Genomic DNA, 14,548 nt, shown 5'->3' with positions numbered 1-14,548 from the left:
GCGGCGGAGGCGGGTGCGAAGCGACTTTATTGGGGGCTCAAGGGGGGCTCAGGGTTCGGGGGGGCCCTCGGGGGGCGGGACATCCCCCCCGCGGCGGAGCGTCTCCATGTGCTTCTGCATCTTCTCCGTCATCCAGGCGGGCGGGACGAAGGGCTTCAGCTCCTCCAGCCGCAGGTCCACGGAGTCCCTGGGGGGGGGGGGGGGAGGGGGGTGAGGCGGAGGGACCCCCCGGCACCGCCCGCGGACCCCCACCCCCCGCAGTGCCCACGGGCGCCAGCACCCACCGCGGGCCCCCAACCCGCACCGAGTCCCGCCGCCCACCGCGGCCCCGGCCCCGGGGCTCCGGTCCCCACCTGTAATCGTCGCTGGCAGCCAAGTCCCGAATGTCCTCTTCGATGAGGAGGTAGGCCTGCGGCACAAGGCGGGGGGACACCCCTCAGGGCAGCGCCGCGCCCCCCGTCCGGCCGCGGCTCCCCGCGGGACTCCTGCCCCGCGCCCCCAGGGGTCAGCGGACGGACCCCGGCGGCACCTCCTGGGCCTAACCTCCTGCCACAGCCGCCTCTCCCGCCAGCAGGCCGCTGGCCCGCGCCCTGCCTCGCCGCTCCTCCGCCCGTCCTAGCCCTGCGGGGGGGCTCTGCGGGGTCCCCGCCGGCCGCGGGAGCCGCCAGCCCGGGCGTACTCACCATCTTGCCCCCTGTGGCCCTCATGTGCTGCTGCTCTGCCAGCCAGTGCTTATCCTGCGGGTCGGCTGCGTACTGCAATAAAGCAGCAAGGACCGAGCTGAACGCAGGCGGGAGACCGCCCGCTCTGCCCGCCGGGACGCCGCGCCCCGCTCCGGGCTGCCTCCAGCGCGTCCCCCCCGCGGCGCTGCCCGCCGGGGCCGGGCTCAGCTCTGCCTGCTGCTCCCCCGACCTCCAGCCCTGGCTCCGGGCAGGGCCCCGGAGGCCGCGCTAAGCCCTTAACTGACGTGCCGGGGTGCTAGGCCGGGCGGCGCGTGCACGAGCTCCAAGGGAACAACGACGGGCGAGGGGGAGGAGCGGCCGAAGGACACGCTCCCGATTCCCGTGGGAAACCGTTTCTGAGCAAACCCTGAAGGAGGAAGCGTCCTGCCACGGCATCTGACCTTAAAGAGGTGGGGATGCTTGATGTAGAGTCGGCCTCTTGTTCCTCCCATCCCGAGAGCTCTGGAAGAGGAACAGGAGGGGCTGTTACACCCGTGCGGGGGGCGGCCGCGGTGGTACGGGGACACCTCCTCTCCTCCCTGAGCCCTTCCTACTGCTTTCGAGGCAGAGAAGCGAAGTGACGGGAGGAGTCTTACGGGCTCCTGCCTTGGAGACATCACCCTCCATCGACAGGGCCATTCCTTACTTGTTTGCTCGAGATCCCAGCACAAAGGTTGTGGTTTCAGTCAGTCGGGATGGATCCCACTACAGAGCAATTGGAAAAGGGGCAACATTAGAAACGAAGCTGGGGCCGGCCCGTGCGCCACGAGCCTCGGCTCTCTGACAGGGAACCTCAGAACCGCCCCGGCCGGGGAGGGAGGGCGCTGGCCACAGGCCTTTCACGGAGGAGGGAAGTTAACGTTCCCTCTGGGCTGATCTAAGCAGTTTCCCTCACGGGAAACACTTGTGGGATCCTCCTGGCTACTATGTCTCTCCCCAGGTCTCCTAACAGCGGCACCACGCTGCAGAGCTACAGGCTACGGTGCCCGGGGGAGACAAGCAAAGGCCTCCAGGCACTTCGCTCCTCTTCTTGCTCCTCTGCTGCACTGCCGGGGCCCATCGGGGCAGAGCACAGCTCGGCGCTGTCCTCCGCTCCCGCAGCGGAAGGAAAGGGGAGGAGAGGGTGAGCCCAGCAGCGTCGGCCAGCCAATACCTTTGGTCCATCCCTTCTCATGGGCTCAGAAACTTTGAGCTTCCACCTGTGGGGAAGGAAAATGCCGTGAAGAACGAGTCGCTGCGGGACTAGAGCAGTCACCACCACAGCGCCAGCAGCAGGGATCGAGCCCCAGCCCTTCCAGATCCGCCTTCTTTCACCCCCTCCACGCCCCTGCGGACCCTCACCTCTGCTGCACGTCCCCCTCTCCCCGGATGCCAAGACCCCACCACCCGTGCCTCACCCTGCTCATTCTCGATGGTCCACCTGGACCTTTTCACCCCTTCAGGCCTGTTTAAAACTGAATCCTTGGGGGTCTTTGCCTCCTGGGGGGAACGGCTCAACCTAAACCCCTCCTGCCTGCCCCGGGCACCCCCCTGCACCTCTCCGTTGTGCAGGAGGGGAAGGGAGCCGCAGGGTTTTTGTACTCCCCCCGTCAGGCAGCCCCGTTTCCCCACCACCCTCCCAAAACAGGGGCTCCAGCTCAGGACCCATACTCACGCAGTCATGCCCGAGACCCCGCGATCGTTCGACAGGCTCTGTCCTGGAGGCCGCCCCTTTCTCTGCATGGGGGCGAGAAAGAAATCCTCCAGTGACTCAGCTGTGCAGGCTGAGAGAACCCTCTCGGTCACCTCCCCCTCCCAGGGAAACTGCTCTTCTTTGTCACAAGCAGAAATGCTGGCAGGCACGAGAGCGAGCACCTCCGGGGCATCCCAAAAGCGGCCCGTGAACTTGCTCATACAGTGGCAACAGCCAGAAACAAGGAAAAGGCTTTCCAGAACATAAAATCCCTCGTGTGGAAACTCCTCTCACCTTTTTGGGAATGGGGCTCCCTCGACGGTTCAGCTCCTCCTCCATCTGTCGGGCACGCTGGAAGAGGAACGGCAGCGGGATGAGCTGGGCCCTGGGCTGCCAGAGCACAAGCACGGGGGGAAACACCGACCCCAACCCATACGGGCAAGAAACCGAACTGCAACGAGCAGCGACTGCGCCTGGGATTTTCCTTGCCCTGTAGGTACCAGTCCCTCCTAGCTCAGCACCCCCAGCTCTGCCTCCTCACCAGTGTGCTGACAGACGAGAAGAGGCAGAGAACAAAGCGATTCCAACCCTCCTCCTCCTTCCCCCAGCTCTTACAAGTCATCCAAGTCTCTGGGAACAATAACAACCTTTACCTTTGGTACTGCCTGCTCATGGGGCAACCTGGGAACAACCTTTTTGCCATCGGAGAACAGCAGCTTGGCCTGCAGGGAGAGAAAGGAAGGGCTTACCCAATACTGGGTCCAGAGAGGGACAGAGGGACCTGCCAGCCACCCCGACTTTCGTGTATCAGCCCGAAAGCCCCATAGCAGCTCTGCTCTGGGAGCGGGCCATGCAGTGCTTTCACAGACGGCGGGACGCAAAAACGCAATCTGAGCGTGACAAAATCTTGGCAACTGGGACAGAAGCAAGAGGTGAAAGAAAAAAATCCCACACCCAGCCAGGACTCTCTGATGGGTGCGTCTCTGCAGAAGCTCCAGCCGTGGGACAGCGGCAGCAAAAAGCAGCAGCACGAGCCACCCGGCCCGGAGTGCTCCCCTCCTCCCAGGGAGGATAAAGCCAAGCACAGCAACCACACGAGGGCTGGGGATGTGCCCCCGGCTAACGGCAAAGCCACAAAGAGAGACGCGTCCCAGCCAGGCTGCTCTGCCCAGCCGGGGGAGGGCAGCCCCTTGCTAGCACCCACCTGCTCCAGACAGCTCCGACACGTCTCCTGGATGAGCTGCTCCGGGTCCACCTCCTCCCCGACGTTATCGCGCACGTTGATCGCTGCCTTCTGGAAAAACTGGAGAGGAGGCGGCAGGAGAGGGTCAGCGCCCGAGCGGGGTGGGGGCAGGTGAACGGGCCCAGCGCCCGACGGGTCAGGCGCGAGGGAGGGGGCAGCGCGGCCCCGCGGCTCTCACCTTCATGTACTTGTTGAAGACGCCCCGGATCTCCTCGTTGATGCTGGGCTGCAGGACGGCTCGCAGCAGGTCCATGGACACGGCCGGGTCCGTGAAGCTGAAGGTGGAGGAGTCAGGCGGGGAGGGGCGGGACCCGCGGGACGCCCCGAGCCTGGTCTAACCCCGATCCCCCGCTCCGGTCCGGCGCTCGGTCCAGCCAGGCCCGGCCCGGCCCGGCCTCCCCCCCCGCCCCGGCCCGCTCCCCGCGGCCCGCCCGGTACCTGGTGGTCATCTGGGAGCGCCGGCCGCGCCGCTGCACCTGCCGGTGCTTGATCATGATGTTCCAGGGGCTCTGCGGGACACACGCGTCAGCCGCGGCCCGACCGCCGCCCGCCGCCCCCCCGGCCCGGCCCGGCCCCGCCTCACCGTGCTGACCAGCTGCTCCTCGGCGCCGTCCGGGCCCTCCTCGCCCGGCGGCCCCGGCTGCTGCTCCGCATCGCGGGCGGCGCCCATGGCCCCGGCCCGCGCCACCGGAAGCGCCGGGCCCTGCTTGCGTCATCGAGCCGCGACGTCGCGGCCGCGCGCCGGAAGTGACGGTTGCCATGGCAACGGCGCCGGGAGAAGAGGGAACCGGGCCTGGCACGGCCGCTCGGGGCCGGGGCGTCCCGGGGGACACGCGGTGCGTGTCTGGGGATGGGGCGGCGCTTTCCGAGCTGGCGGCCGCGGCCTGGCCTGGGGGCGCACCCGGGGCCTGGGCTGCAGCCGCCCGCCGGGCCCCTCTGCGGCGGCGCTCGGGGCCGGGGCGGGCGGAGGAGGCGGCGGGCGGCAGATAGCCCGAGAGGGCGAGGCAGGCGGTGAGTGTAACCGCCCGCGTTTGGCTCCCGCGGGCTCCAGCTCCATTGTCCCCTCATGGCTTATCCGAAGCGTCACCCCGCGGTTTGCTGGTCTCTCACACACAGGTGGGCGCCAGGTCATGGAGCTGCACACACAACAGGAAAGAAATCCTGAGTTCTGAAGAAGTGCTACCTCATGGATGAACGCAGCGATGGGTGGTCAGCTCTAAAATAATCGTAAGTCCCAAAGCCTTAACAAGTCCCGCTCCTCCACCCTGTCCCGCCCAGGAACAGGCCCCGTCTCAGGTGGAACTGGTCACACGTTGACCCTGCCCAGGAGACCCGAGTGACTGCAGCTGCAGAAATGTGAAGGTTTGTCCTTCCGCCATCTGTGAATTCCTTGTTGTGTCATTTTCTACACCTGAAATATATAAACTTGTTGCAGATGTCTTTTTCCTGCAAGTCTCTCATCTTTCTGTAATCTCATTTTTTATCTAAGGACACATGCAGAACAGCATTTCCTCACCTTGTCTAACGTGCAGAATAGTCAAAGTGACTTGTTGTTTTCTAGACCATCTCACCCTGTGTCGTTGTTGACAAGAAGCTTTTCTGCTGGGTCAGCTGGGTGACAATTTAACCTTAAGAACCACTTGCTGTTTTGCTGGTAATGCTTTTCCTTGTTGAGTTCCAAGATGATTGTGAGATAAAGGCAAGTGGGATTTCCCAGAGCGGGCGCTGGTGAGGCCGTTCAGTGCCCGTGTCCAGAGCAGCCGGTGCGGGAGGGGCCAGATGTCCCCTTGAGCTGCCGCGTCCAGCCCGCAGCCCTCCCGTGCCCCGGGTGGGAGCTGGAAGCGCTTTGCTGTGCTGCGGTGGGGGAGCGAGTTCTCCTTCCCCGCTGGACGCCCCAGCCCAGCATCTGGGGCGCAGGCAGAGTGGCAGGGCTCCAGCAGACGGGCTCGTGGTGTTCTTGGTGTTTGCTGCCTGTGGCTGCGTCCGCCCGGGGTGACCAGTGTGATCCTTCGTCGTAGCTGTCGGTGTGGCAGTGGCCACGCTTGCACCCGCGGGAGACCGTGGCAGCAGGAGGAGAGGACAGGTGACTCAGGGGCTGACGCGCTGGAGGAGGCTCCTGCCCTCGTTTCCCCTTCCTGCTGCTTTGGCCGGGGCTGCATCGGCCCGGGATGAGCTCAGGCTGTTGCACAAACCTGACCCGCGGGTGTGGGGCAGCCGAGTCATCGCCGGTGCTGCCGGAACTTCATTATCATCAACACTCAGGTTTTTGTGTACTTGCCACGGTTGCTCCAAGCTGTTAGCAACAAAAATTGGATGTTGTCCAGAGGAGAGGAGGAATAACTATGGCTGTAGAAACTCATGGGACAAGGTGGAAGGGGTGGTTCTGTTCAGCCCACGAGGGCTGGCGGAGAGAGGGCTCAGCGCTGCGCGTGTGCCCGGGACACGGCGGGCGGCTGCGCTCTGTGCCCCCGCGAGCCAACAAGGGGCCCTTGTGCTGGGTTGAATCAAGTGAGACTCAGATCTTTGGAAAAACTGCTCTCTGGCTGCTGCCTTTGGAAACGACGGCGGCACCAGTGGCTGCAAGATCCTGGTGAGGGGCTGCGCATGCCTGCCACGTCCTGCTGCAGCAGGTGTGGCTTTTTTGGTTTGTTTTTCTCTATTCACCCTCTGACCTCTCAGAGACTGGTGCTGCGCTGTAGGTGGTCAATGAGAGTCAGGAAACGGCTGATGAGGAGTGGGGAAACAAGACCAAAAAACATTCAGAGACCCCAGTGACGTTCCTGGGGGACACACAACGCTCCCAGTCGGTCCCGAGAGCTGCGCTGCTGCGTGCGATGGGTGCAGGCACGATCCTGCTCTGCGGGATCCGGGTCGTGGAGCCGGAACAGGACCGGCAGGATTCATCTCTCCGAGGTGTTTGTTTCAGTAGAGAAATGTGCTCATCAGACATTCTCCTTCATTAGTTCCCTGAATGTTAACCAAGATTATGGTCTGCCGGAACGGAAGCGTATCAAGATGACGGCGTTGTCCCGAGAGGAGGAGCCGCCGGGCGAGCGCAGGGGCAGAGGCAGCTCGCGGCGGTCCCGGGGCTGGAGGGGCCCTGCAGTCCCGTCAGTCGTTGCGGACAGTTGCCCGGGCACGTAGAAGGGAGCCAACGCTGCGGGCACGTCACTCCGTGGGGCGTCCAGCAGCGATAAGCACCGGGCCGTCGGGCTCAGGCACGGAGCCGCGAGGTGTGGGGCACTGGATCTTCGACAGACACGGGCAGTTTGCGTAGAAATTGCGTCCGAATTGAGTCACGGCCATGAGGGGGAGAATAAACCTGTACTTAAAGCATATTTCTTGCAATGAGCCCTCTTCCCACACAGGTTTGGCAGCACGGAGCCGTGTGCCTTCCCCCTCCTGAGTCACTGCCCTCGCGCTGCCCCTGTGTCGCTTCGACGTGACGCTGATGGAAAGCTCCTTGAGCAGGAACTTGGCCTTTTTGGTGTTCGTGCCGAGTGGCACGGCTTGCTGAGGACTGTAGAAATCGTGTTGAGCTCAAACCAATTAATTTCACTTGCCCCACAGTTGCAGGTTTTAACTTTGTCTTTTGATCCAGCAAGTGCAACCCCTTCTTGCTGGCGTGTCCTGGTCAGACTAGTCCTTAAGTTCTCCAGTAACACTGATTGCGCTTTGGTAGGTGTATAACTCAGGAAGAACTAATTAAATAGGGAAGGAGAAAATTGCAAAATCAGATCGTGACTAGCACTCCTGTGTGAATTGAGAATAACTTAATTTAAATGGGTTAGCAATCACATAATTGAAGGTACTACTTAATCTGTTATCTCAAACATATTAAATAAGTCTGTACCCTGAAATCAGATGCAGAGGAAAGGGCAGTAGATGTGGCAGTGCGTTTCATTGTTCATTTACTCTTAGTGTGGGTCTCTGAAGGCCGGCGGTTTGGACCTGGGGTTTGGAGGCAGATTCCTGTGTCTCCTCACCTTGGGTGAGCTCTCGTCCTTGGCATGCCGAGCCTTTCCCTGAGGGAGCTCCACTTCCCCAGAGCACGGTCTCCTGGGGCAGACCTTCCGCTGGACCCGCAGCGGGGGAGCAGCCTGAGCCCCAGCCCCGGCTGCGGGGGAGGCCGTGCCTCTGCTTACGGTTCTCCGGGGACTGGGGGCTCTGGCTCAGCCTTGGCCTTAGGCTGGGGAGTCTCGGCTGTGGGCAAAATAGTCTCGACTCCAGGGAACTTTTAATTAATTTAATCTGTTGCCATTCAACACAAACTTCTACTCCCTGATTAGAGGTAACAGATGTGCCCAGTGGCGGCGGCTTGGGGCAGGCCGTGGCCTCCTCCCACACAGGTGTTGCCGCCTAAACCAGGCGGTTTGTGCCCAAAACTGCCCTCAGGCCTGAGCGGGCAGGGTGCTCGTGTGCGCTGGCGGGGTGCTGGTGCTGCCTACAGGCACTGGGTGCCCCCCAGGTGCCTGTGCTCTGCTCTTTGGGCGCTCCTGCGGGAACCCATTTGGCGTTCGTGCGCGTCATAACCGCGTGCTCCTGCGTGAACTCACGGTGCTCACGCATGCGGTTATGGAATGCTCATGTGTAAATTAATTGGGCACACGTGTGTGGACACTAAACCCTGAAATTTACACTCCAGAGCTCCCAGAAAGCTGCTCTGAGGGTGCCTTGATGGAGTCTGTGGTTGGGCTGGATGAAGGGTTGCACCGAGCTCTGCCTGCTCCGTGCCGGGGCTGCGCGGGGCTGCCCCCCAGTAACGGGATTCAGGGGGGCCCGTGGGGCTGGGGAACAGCGTTAATTGGCAGAGCCCAGCGCTTGCAGCTCCCCAAACATCTTTCTGAGCTGCTGCTCTCTGCCAGGAGATGCCCCATCTCCATCAAGAGCTCTCGTCTTTAAAACCGCATCAGGCTTTGGGTGTCAGCGCTGCCCACCGCGCTCTCCCTCCCAGTTTGAACTCAGCAGTGGCATGAAGAAAAGAGACGGGTGGTGCTGCAAATCCCCTTTGACAAAGCAACGGCGCTGGAGGCCCCTTCCTCCACACACCTCCCAGAACGCGCCCGGGAGGTGGGAGATGCAGAGGCGGCGCCGGCGCCGTGAGAAGGATCCCGGTCCCTGGCGTGGGGACCTGCCCCACAGGATGGGCAGGGACGGAGTGGGTGGGCAGCAGGCATGGGGGCTTGCTGGGATGGTTTGTCTCTGGGTGCTGCTGGGCGGCGGTGGAGGGTCGGTCACAGCCCTCGGCAAGGGTCGGGGTTCCTGCCAAGGGCAGCGGGGAAGAATCTGCCTCCGTGCAGCCGTGGTTTCCCCTTCCCTCCTCCTAGTCCCCGTGTTGTCCCCCCGCCGTGGGCAGTGACTCTGGATCCTGCTCCTGCCTTGGCTGTGGGTGGAGAAAGGAGCTGGAGCGGCTCTTTAGAAAAAGAAAATTACAGCAAATCGTGGGAGGTTCTTCCAAGTCACCTGGGAGCTGCTTCCTCCCATTCCCAGACCCGGGCTACCTGGGAGGAACTTTAAATTGCCGCCCGGCTCAGCCCCGGCCACTGGCTCCGGCAGCATGACGGCGAGAGGCATCTTCCTGCTGGGGCTCCTCGCCCTGTGGGCAGAGCTGCAGGCAGCACCCACCGCAGGCAAGTACGGGCGTGCTGGGAACACCCGGCCTCTCTAGGGTTTAAGAATATTTCCCGTGTTTTCATAGAATCAGGGAAGGGTTTGGGTTGGAAGGGACCTCTGAAGGTCGCCCAGACCAACCCCCCTGCACCGAGCAGGGACATCTCCATCGCAGTCAGTGCGGATGGCGACGTTCAGTGACGTGTGTTTAAACGTCTCTCTGAATCCTTGTGAAGAGCTGTAACCCGTGTGAGGTTTAGCCCTTGCTTCAATTTTATAATCTGAGTTTGGCAAAGCTCGCTTCGGTTTGGGCGTGATGGTGGTACCAGCACGCAGCCGTAGGGATGCTCGGGAGGGGTTTGTCCCCTGGGCTAGCGGCCGGGCGGGGACCGGTGGGAGCATCCGTCTGGCCCGAGCCCCGGGTGCTGCGACGGGGCTGGGCTGGACCCAGACTGGGCTGCCCGGGGGCACCGGGATGGTCCCTCCCAGCTGGGCAGAGCAGGTTCCATCCGCGGGGCTGGGACCCCCCTGGGGCGAGTGGGGACCCCCACCCACCCCTCAGAGCCCGCTCGGGCCATCACTAGCCAAAAGGGGAGTGTGTGGGTCATCAGAGCCGAGCTCTGCTGCCCGCCTGTGCCACCTCGGACCAGAGCGCAGCACCTTCCTCACCCGGGGGGCAGCTGCTTTGTGGCAGGTTCAGGGCATCTGCCCCCCCGTGAACCCCACAAAAGCACCAGCCCCGCCGGGGAGGAGAATTCTCAAAGGAGAATATTTTTCCTGCTCATATTTTTTTTCTTCGGACAAATGGCCAAATTTCAACGAAGTGAAAATGGCATTTCTTACGAGTGAGCCATGAAGCGATTTTGAGAGTGATTTTGTTTACAGTTTTACAGAACCCCTCTTCCCAAGCGCCCTTGCACGTGCTGCCAGCCCGGCTGCTTTATTCTACAGCTCAAACCCCGGGGCAGCAACGGCTCGGGTGCAGCAGGAGCCAGGTTTGCTGTTGCTCTGTAACAAGGCGCTGGGGCCGTTGCACCCTGATGAAAACGTGTCGGCAGAAATGTCATCGCTTTCCAAATGCTTTTCTCTAGAAACGGGGGTTTCTGTTGGTCTCGGCTTACAGGCTGGTTTTACGCCTCGCGGTGTCACCCACTGTTCGGCAGGGAGCCGGCAGTGCCGGTGCCGCTGTTGGTGCCGTTCCCGGTCCCGGCTCGGTGTGGACGGCCGGTGCTGCCCGCGGGGAGCCTCGTGTCGCGCGGGGTCGTTGGCAGCTGCTCTACGGGGGAGTGCGTAGACGGATGCCCCAAACACGCTGGGCAACACGCTCCTGCCCCGGTGGAAGCGCAGGCTGTGTCTGTATTGTTTTGCTAAGAAGTTGCTGCAGTCACACACGCACCCCCCATGACACTGCCGTGGCGGGGGGGCTGCGTCACCCCGGCTGTCGGGGCAGAGCCCTAAAACCCCCCGGCAAGAGCCCCAGGGCGGAGGGCGGCCACGCGGCACCGCGGCAAAGCCCGGCTGCGGTGTCCTGCCCGCGACGTGCCGCGTCTGAGCCCCTGGGCCGGGGCAGATCCCCGGGCTTTGCGGTGGCGCGGGGCGCTGGGGGGAGGGCGGCGCAGGGCAGGACACCGGGGCTGACGCTGACACTTTCTCCTCCCTTCCAGGGCTCCCCGGGGCAGCCCCGGCCGGGCGGCCGCAGCCAGGGCAGCCGGGAATCGCTCCGCCGGGGAAGGGAGAGCCTGGCACGGTGCCCTGCCCGCAGCCCGGCAGGGTCCCCCCGGGCGGGAAGCGGGAGCCGGGTGCGGAGCGTGTGGGTGAGGAGCAGCGCCTGCCCGGGACGGAGCCCGGGACTGAGCCCCGGACAGCTGCGACACCCACGGCGGGGAAGAAGCCGGTGACCGGCGGGGAGCCCGCGGCGGGGAACAAGCCCACGCTGACCGGGAAACCGGACACTGGAGAGAAACCCAGTTCAGGGAAAAAACCAGCGTGTGGGGAGAAGACTGAGACCAGTGAAAAGCCAGAGGTTGTAACAAAGCCGGGGACTGGGGGGAAGCCGGAGACTGGGGAGAAACCCGAGAGTGGGGGGAAGCCTGAGGCAGGAGAGAAGCCCGAGGCTGACCAGGGTGACAGTGAGGAGGACGATCATGGTGATGATGATGATGACGACGACGATGATGACAAAAATGAGCACAGTGATGGCGATGACAATGGTGATGATGATGGAGATGATGACGATGAAGATGATGATGACGATGGAGACGACGATGACGATGACAGTGACGACGCTGACGATGATGATGACTACGGAGATGACGATGATGATGGTGACGATGATGATGACGATGACGACAGTGATGATGGTGGTGGTGGTGACGGCGATGACGTGTGGTGAGCGGTGCCGCGGGGTGTGTGAGGAGCGCGTGGGCCGAGGGGAGCCCGCGGGGATGGGTGCAGGGGCAGCCGCCCCCGGCCTCCTCCGCCGCCTTCCTCTGCCCGGCCAGTCCCGGGCACCAGCGGTGTTTTGGGCAGGACTTTCTCTTTCCTAATAAACCCCGCATTGAGCCACCTGCTTGGTGTGTCCCCGGTCAGTGTCTGGCGTGACCAGGCCGTCCTGGCTGCCCCAGCCCTGCCCCGGGCACAGGGAGCTCCCGTGCCCGCCCCTGCCCGGCGTGGGCTCGTCGGGGCCCTTGGCACGGCACTGTGACTCCGTCCCCCGTGGGAGAACCGCAGGGACGGCCCTGCCCGGGCACGCGCTCAGGACCGGCAGAGCATCCCTGGGCCAGGAGAGATGTCCCCGTGGGGCCTGTCCCCCCCAGCTCCCCGGGGCTCCCGGGCCGAGCTCCTCCATGGTCAAGGCCCCGCGGCATCCTCTGCAAGCGGCCGCTGTGGCGGGGCTTGGCCAGGAGCCACGTGGGCACAGAGACCCTGGGGTCCTGCTTTTGCAGTAGCAGGTGCCGGGAGCTTGTGCCCCCCCTGGAGCCTCGCCCGCGTCACGCCACACTGGGGGCTGGGACCTGGGGCAGGGTGCCAGGGGCTGCGGTGCTGCACCGGGGCGAGGTCGGGGCTGGCTGTGCCGCCGCGGGGGGCACGGTGGGGTCCTGCCGGGCGCCTGCTCCCTCCCGGGAGTCCGGGAATAGGAACGAGCCCAGTTCCAGCAGGGGTGGACGGACCCGCGGAGTTTGGGCAGGGCTCGTGTGCGGGCCCCCGGGCCCCCAACCCTCCCGCAGAGATCCCGTGGAGGCCAGCGGGGGCTTCACCAGGAGACTGACAGAGCAGGAGAGAGCCAGTGTCATCACAGACTGGGTTTACTGGGAGGTGGGGGGCACAGAGACCCCTGTGCTCAGCACGGAGCTGAGGGCGAGGGAGTGGAGGGAGTGTGGCGGGGGCGGGTGCTTGTCCAGCAGCTGATGGACCCCTCCATGGGCGTCTGTCTGTCCGTCTGTCCCGTGTGGGGTGGCTGCTGGGTCCTCGGTGCGGGTCCGGGCGGGGGTTAGGTGAACCCTGGGGAGAGACGGGAGCATCCATGTCCCCAGCCCTCACTCCAGAGCGCGCCGGGGAGCAGCCGTCAGCCCCGCAGCGGGGCCCTGGGGGCGAGGGCTCCCGAGAGGCCGGGCCCCCCTCCCCGGGGAGCTGCCGGGGGTTTGCGGCCACTTCTGCGACACGCAGGGACGTGCGGGGAGGCAGCACTGCTGTGCGGGGTGCTGCTCCCCGGCCACGGCCGTGCTCATCCCTGTTCCTGTGGGCGCACGTCCTCCCGCAGCGCCGTCCCAGCGGGTCCCTGCGCCCCCCCGGCACCCACCTGCGGACACCAGCCGGGCCCAGAGGCAGCAGAGGCCCAGGAGCAGGAGCAGCGCCAGCAGCCGCATGGCGTGGGGCGGGCAGCGCGGGGGCTGCCTCTCCGGGCACAGGGAGGGCTTTAAATCCTCCCGGGGCTGGAGGTTGTTCCCAGTGACCTGGTCCGTGCCCCAGTGCCCAGCACGCTCCGTCCGAGCGTGAACCCCCCCGTCCCCTCCCTCCAGCTGGCTGCTGCTGCCGGACAAGCCGTGCAGGGAGGAACAAAGGTGCTGCTGGGCGCTGGGCTCTGCACAGCCCTGAGACAGCCGTGCCGAGCCGTGCCACAAGGCAAGAGCAGCTGGCACAGCCTCCCACTGCTGGGCACGGGTCCAGGCCAGGTGGCAGCGAGGGGCCGGGGGACCCCGGCCTGGGGCTGGCCCTGCTGTGGCCGCGGAGGTGGCTCCTGGCCGGGCGCTGTGGAGCGGCCCGTGGTGCCCTGGCAGCTCTCTCCAGGCATTGTTCTGCCTCCGGGAACAATCGCTGGCTCCCGAGGGACATCCTGTGACCGGACACGGTCCACAGCCCCACGCTGCCACCGACCGGCCCCTCAGCCCCCCACCTCCCGGCCAGCCGGTCCCCCCGTCCCCGGGGCTGCAGGCGGGTCCCGTGGATGGAGGCCCCGGAGCCGGTGGGGCTTTCCCTGCCCGGTCCCTTCTGGGAGCGCCTGGGAGAGGCAGGAGGGCTCCAGCTGCCCGTGCGTGTGCGTGTGCACGTGTGATCCCGTCGGGCGTGGACACGTGTGTGTGTGTGAACAGTCCACGCTGCATGTCCCTGTGTGTGCCCGTCGCGGTCCAGGCTGGCTGGGTGGCACCACGTCCCACCCGTGTGTCCCTGCGCGTGGGACAGAGGTGACACGCAGGTGGGGTGAGCCATCCCAGGAGCACACGGAGCCATGGGGAGAGGAGCAGGGGGGGACCCAGAGCCCTGGATCTGCTGTGCTGGGGCATCCCCGCTCCCCGCAGGGGCTGTCCCTGTCCCTGGGTGGGCAGCAGGGACAGTGCCCAGCTTGTGTCAGCCCCAGGAGGTCCCGACAGGCTTTTGGGCTCCATGTGGGCCAGCTGGGCTGTGCCGTGGCTGGGGGGACCCGCTCTGCCCCTGGGCTCCCCCAGCGCCAATCCTGCCGTGCACCCTGGTCCGGGCAGGAGCATCATCCGGGTGGCACAGCGCCGTCTGTCCCCGTCCCTGTCCCCGCTGGCTGCCCGCCCTGGGAGGTGCCACATTCCTGGGTGCTCCCTGGCCGGGCCACCCCGGTCGCTGTTTCTGTCGTGGCAGAGGTCTGGCCGGCGGCTCTGCCCTGGCACGGCTGCGCCCCTGACTCACGCTGCGCGTCCCCAGAGTGAGCTGGGCACGGCGACAGGGCAGGGCGGGGGCACCCACACGGGTCCCCTCTGGGGCGCGGTTTTCTGTTGTGTGCCTGGAAGCAGCCCCCCTGCCCCCCCGCACCTCAGCACCCCCGGGACAGGCTCC

The 14,548-nt window shown here is 64.9% G+C and overlaps 1 protein-coding gene across 2 annotated transcripts; it reads right to left on the bottom strand.

The window, feature by feature from the left end:
• Positions 1-9: 9 nt before the first annotated feature.
• On the bottom strand, positions 10-4,317 carry DNTTIP1 (deoxynucleotidyltransferase terminal interacting protein 1). 2 transcript variants are annotated; one of them, XM_074920092.1, is made up of 13 exons: positions 4,221-4,317; positions 4,076-4,146; positions 3,816-3,912; positions 3,599-3,697; positions 3,048-3,116; positions 2,689-2,745; positions 2,377-2,438; positions 1,876-1,921; positions 1,369-1,427; positions 1,124-1,184; positions 684-755; positions 354-409; positions 10-187 (listed from the first exon to the last, which is right to left on the bottom strand). In XM_074920092.1, exons 1-13 carry the CDS (start codon positions 4,305-4,307, stop codon positions 49-51), a joined length of 975 nt encoding a protein of 324 aa, XP_074776193.1. In that variant the 5' UTR covers positions 4,308-4,317; the 3' UTR covers positions 10-48. The 2 variants fall into 2 exon arrangements, with proteins under 2 accessions (XP_074776193.1, XP_074776195.1); XM_074920094.1 differs by lacking the exon at positions 684-755.
• Positions 4,318-14,548: the final 10,231 nt, after the last annotated feature.

The sequence above is a fragment of the Athene noctua genome, chromosome 16 (genome assembly GCF_965140245.1).
Source record: "Athene noctua chromosome 16, bAthNoc1.hap1.1, whole genome shotgun sequence".
Taxonomy (NCBI): Eukaryota; Metazoa; Chordata; class Aves; order Strigiformes; family Strigidae; genus Athene; species Athene noctua.
The sequence above is the reverse complement of the archived record's forward strand: the minus strand, read 5'-3'. Positions and strand labels throughout refer to the sequence as shown.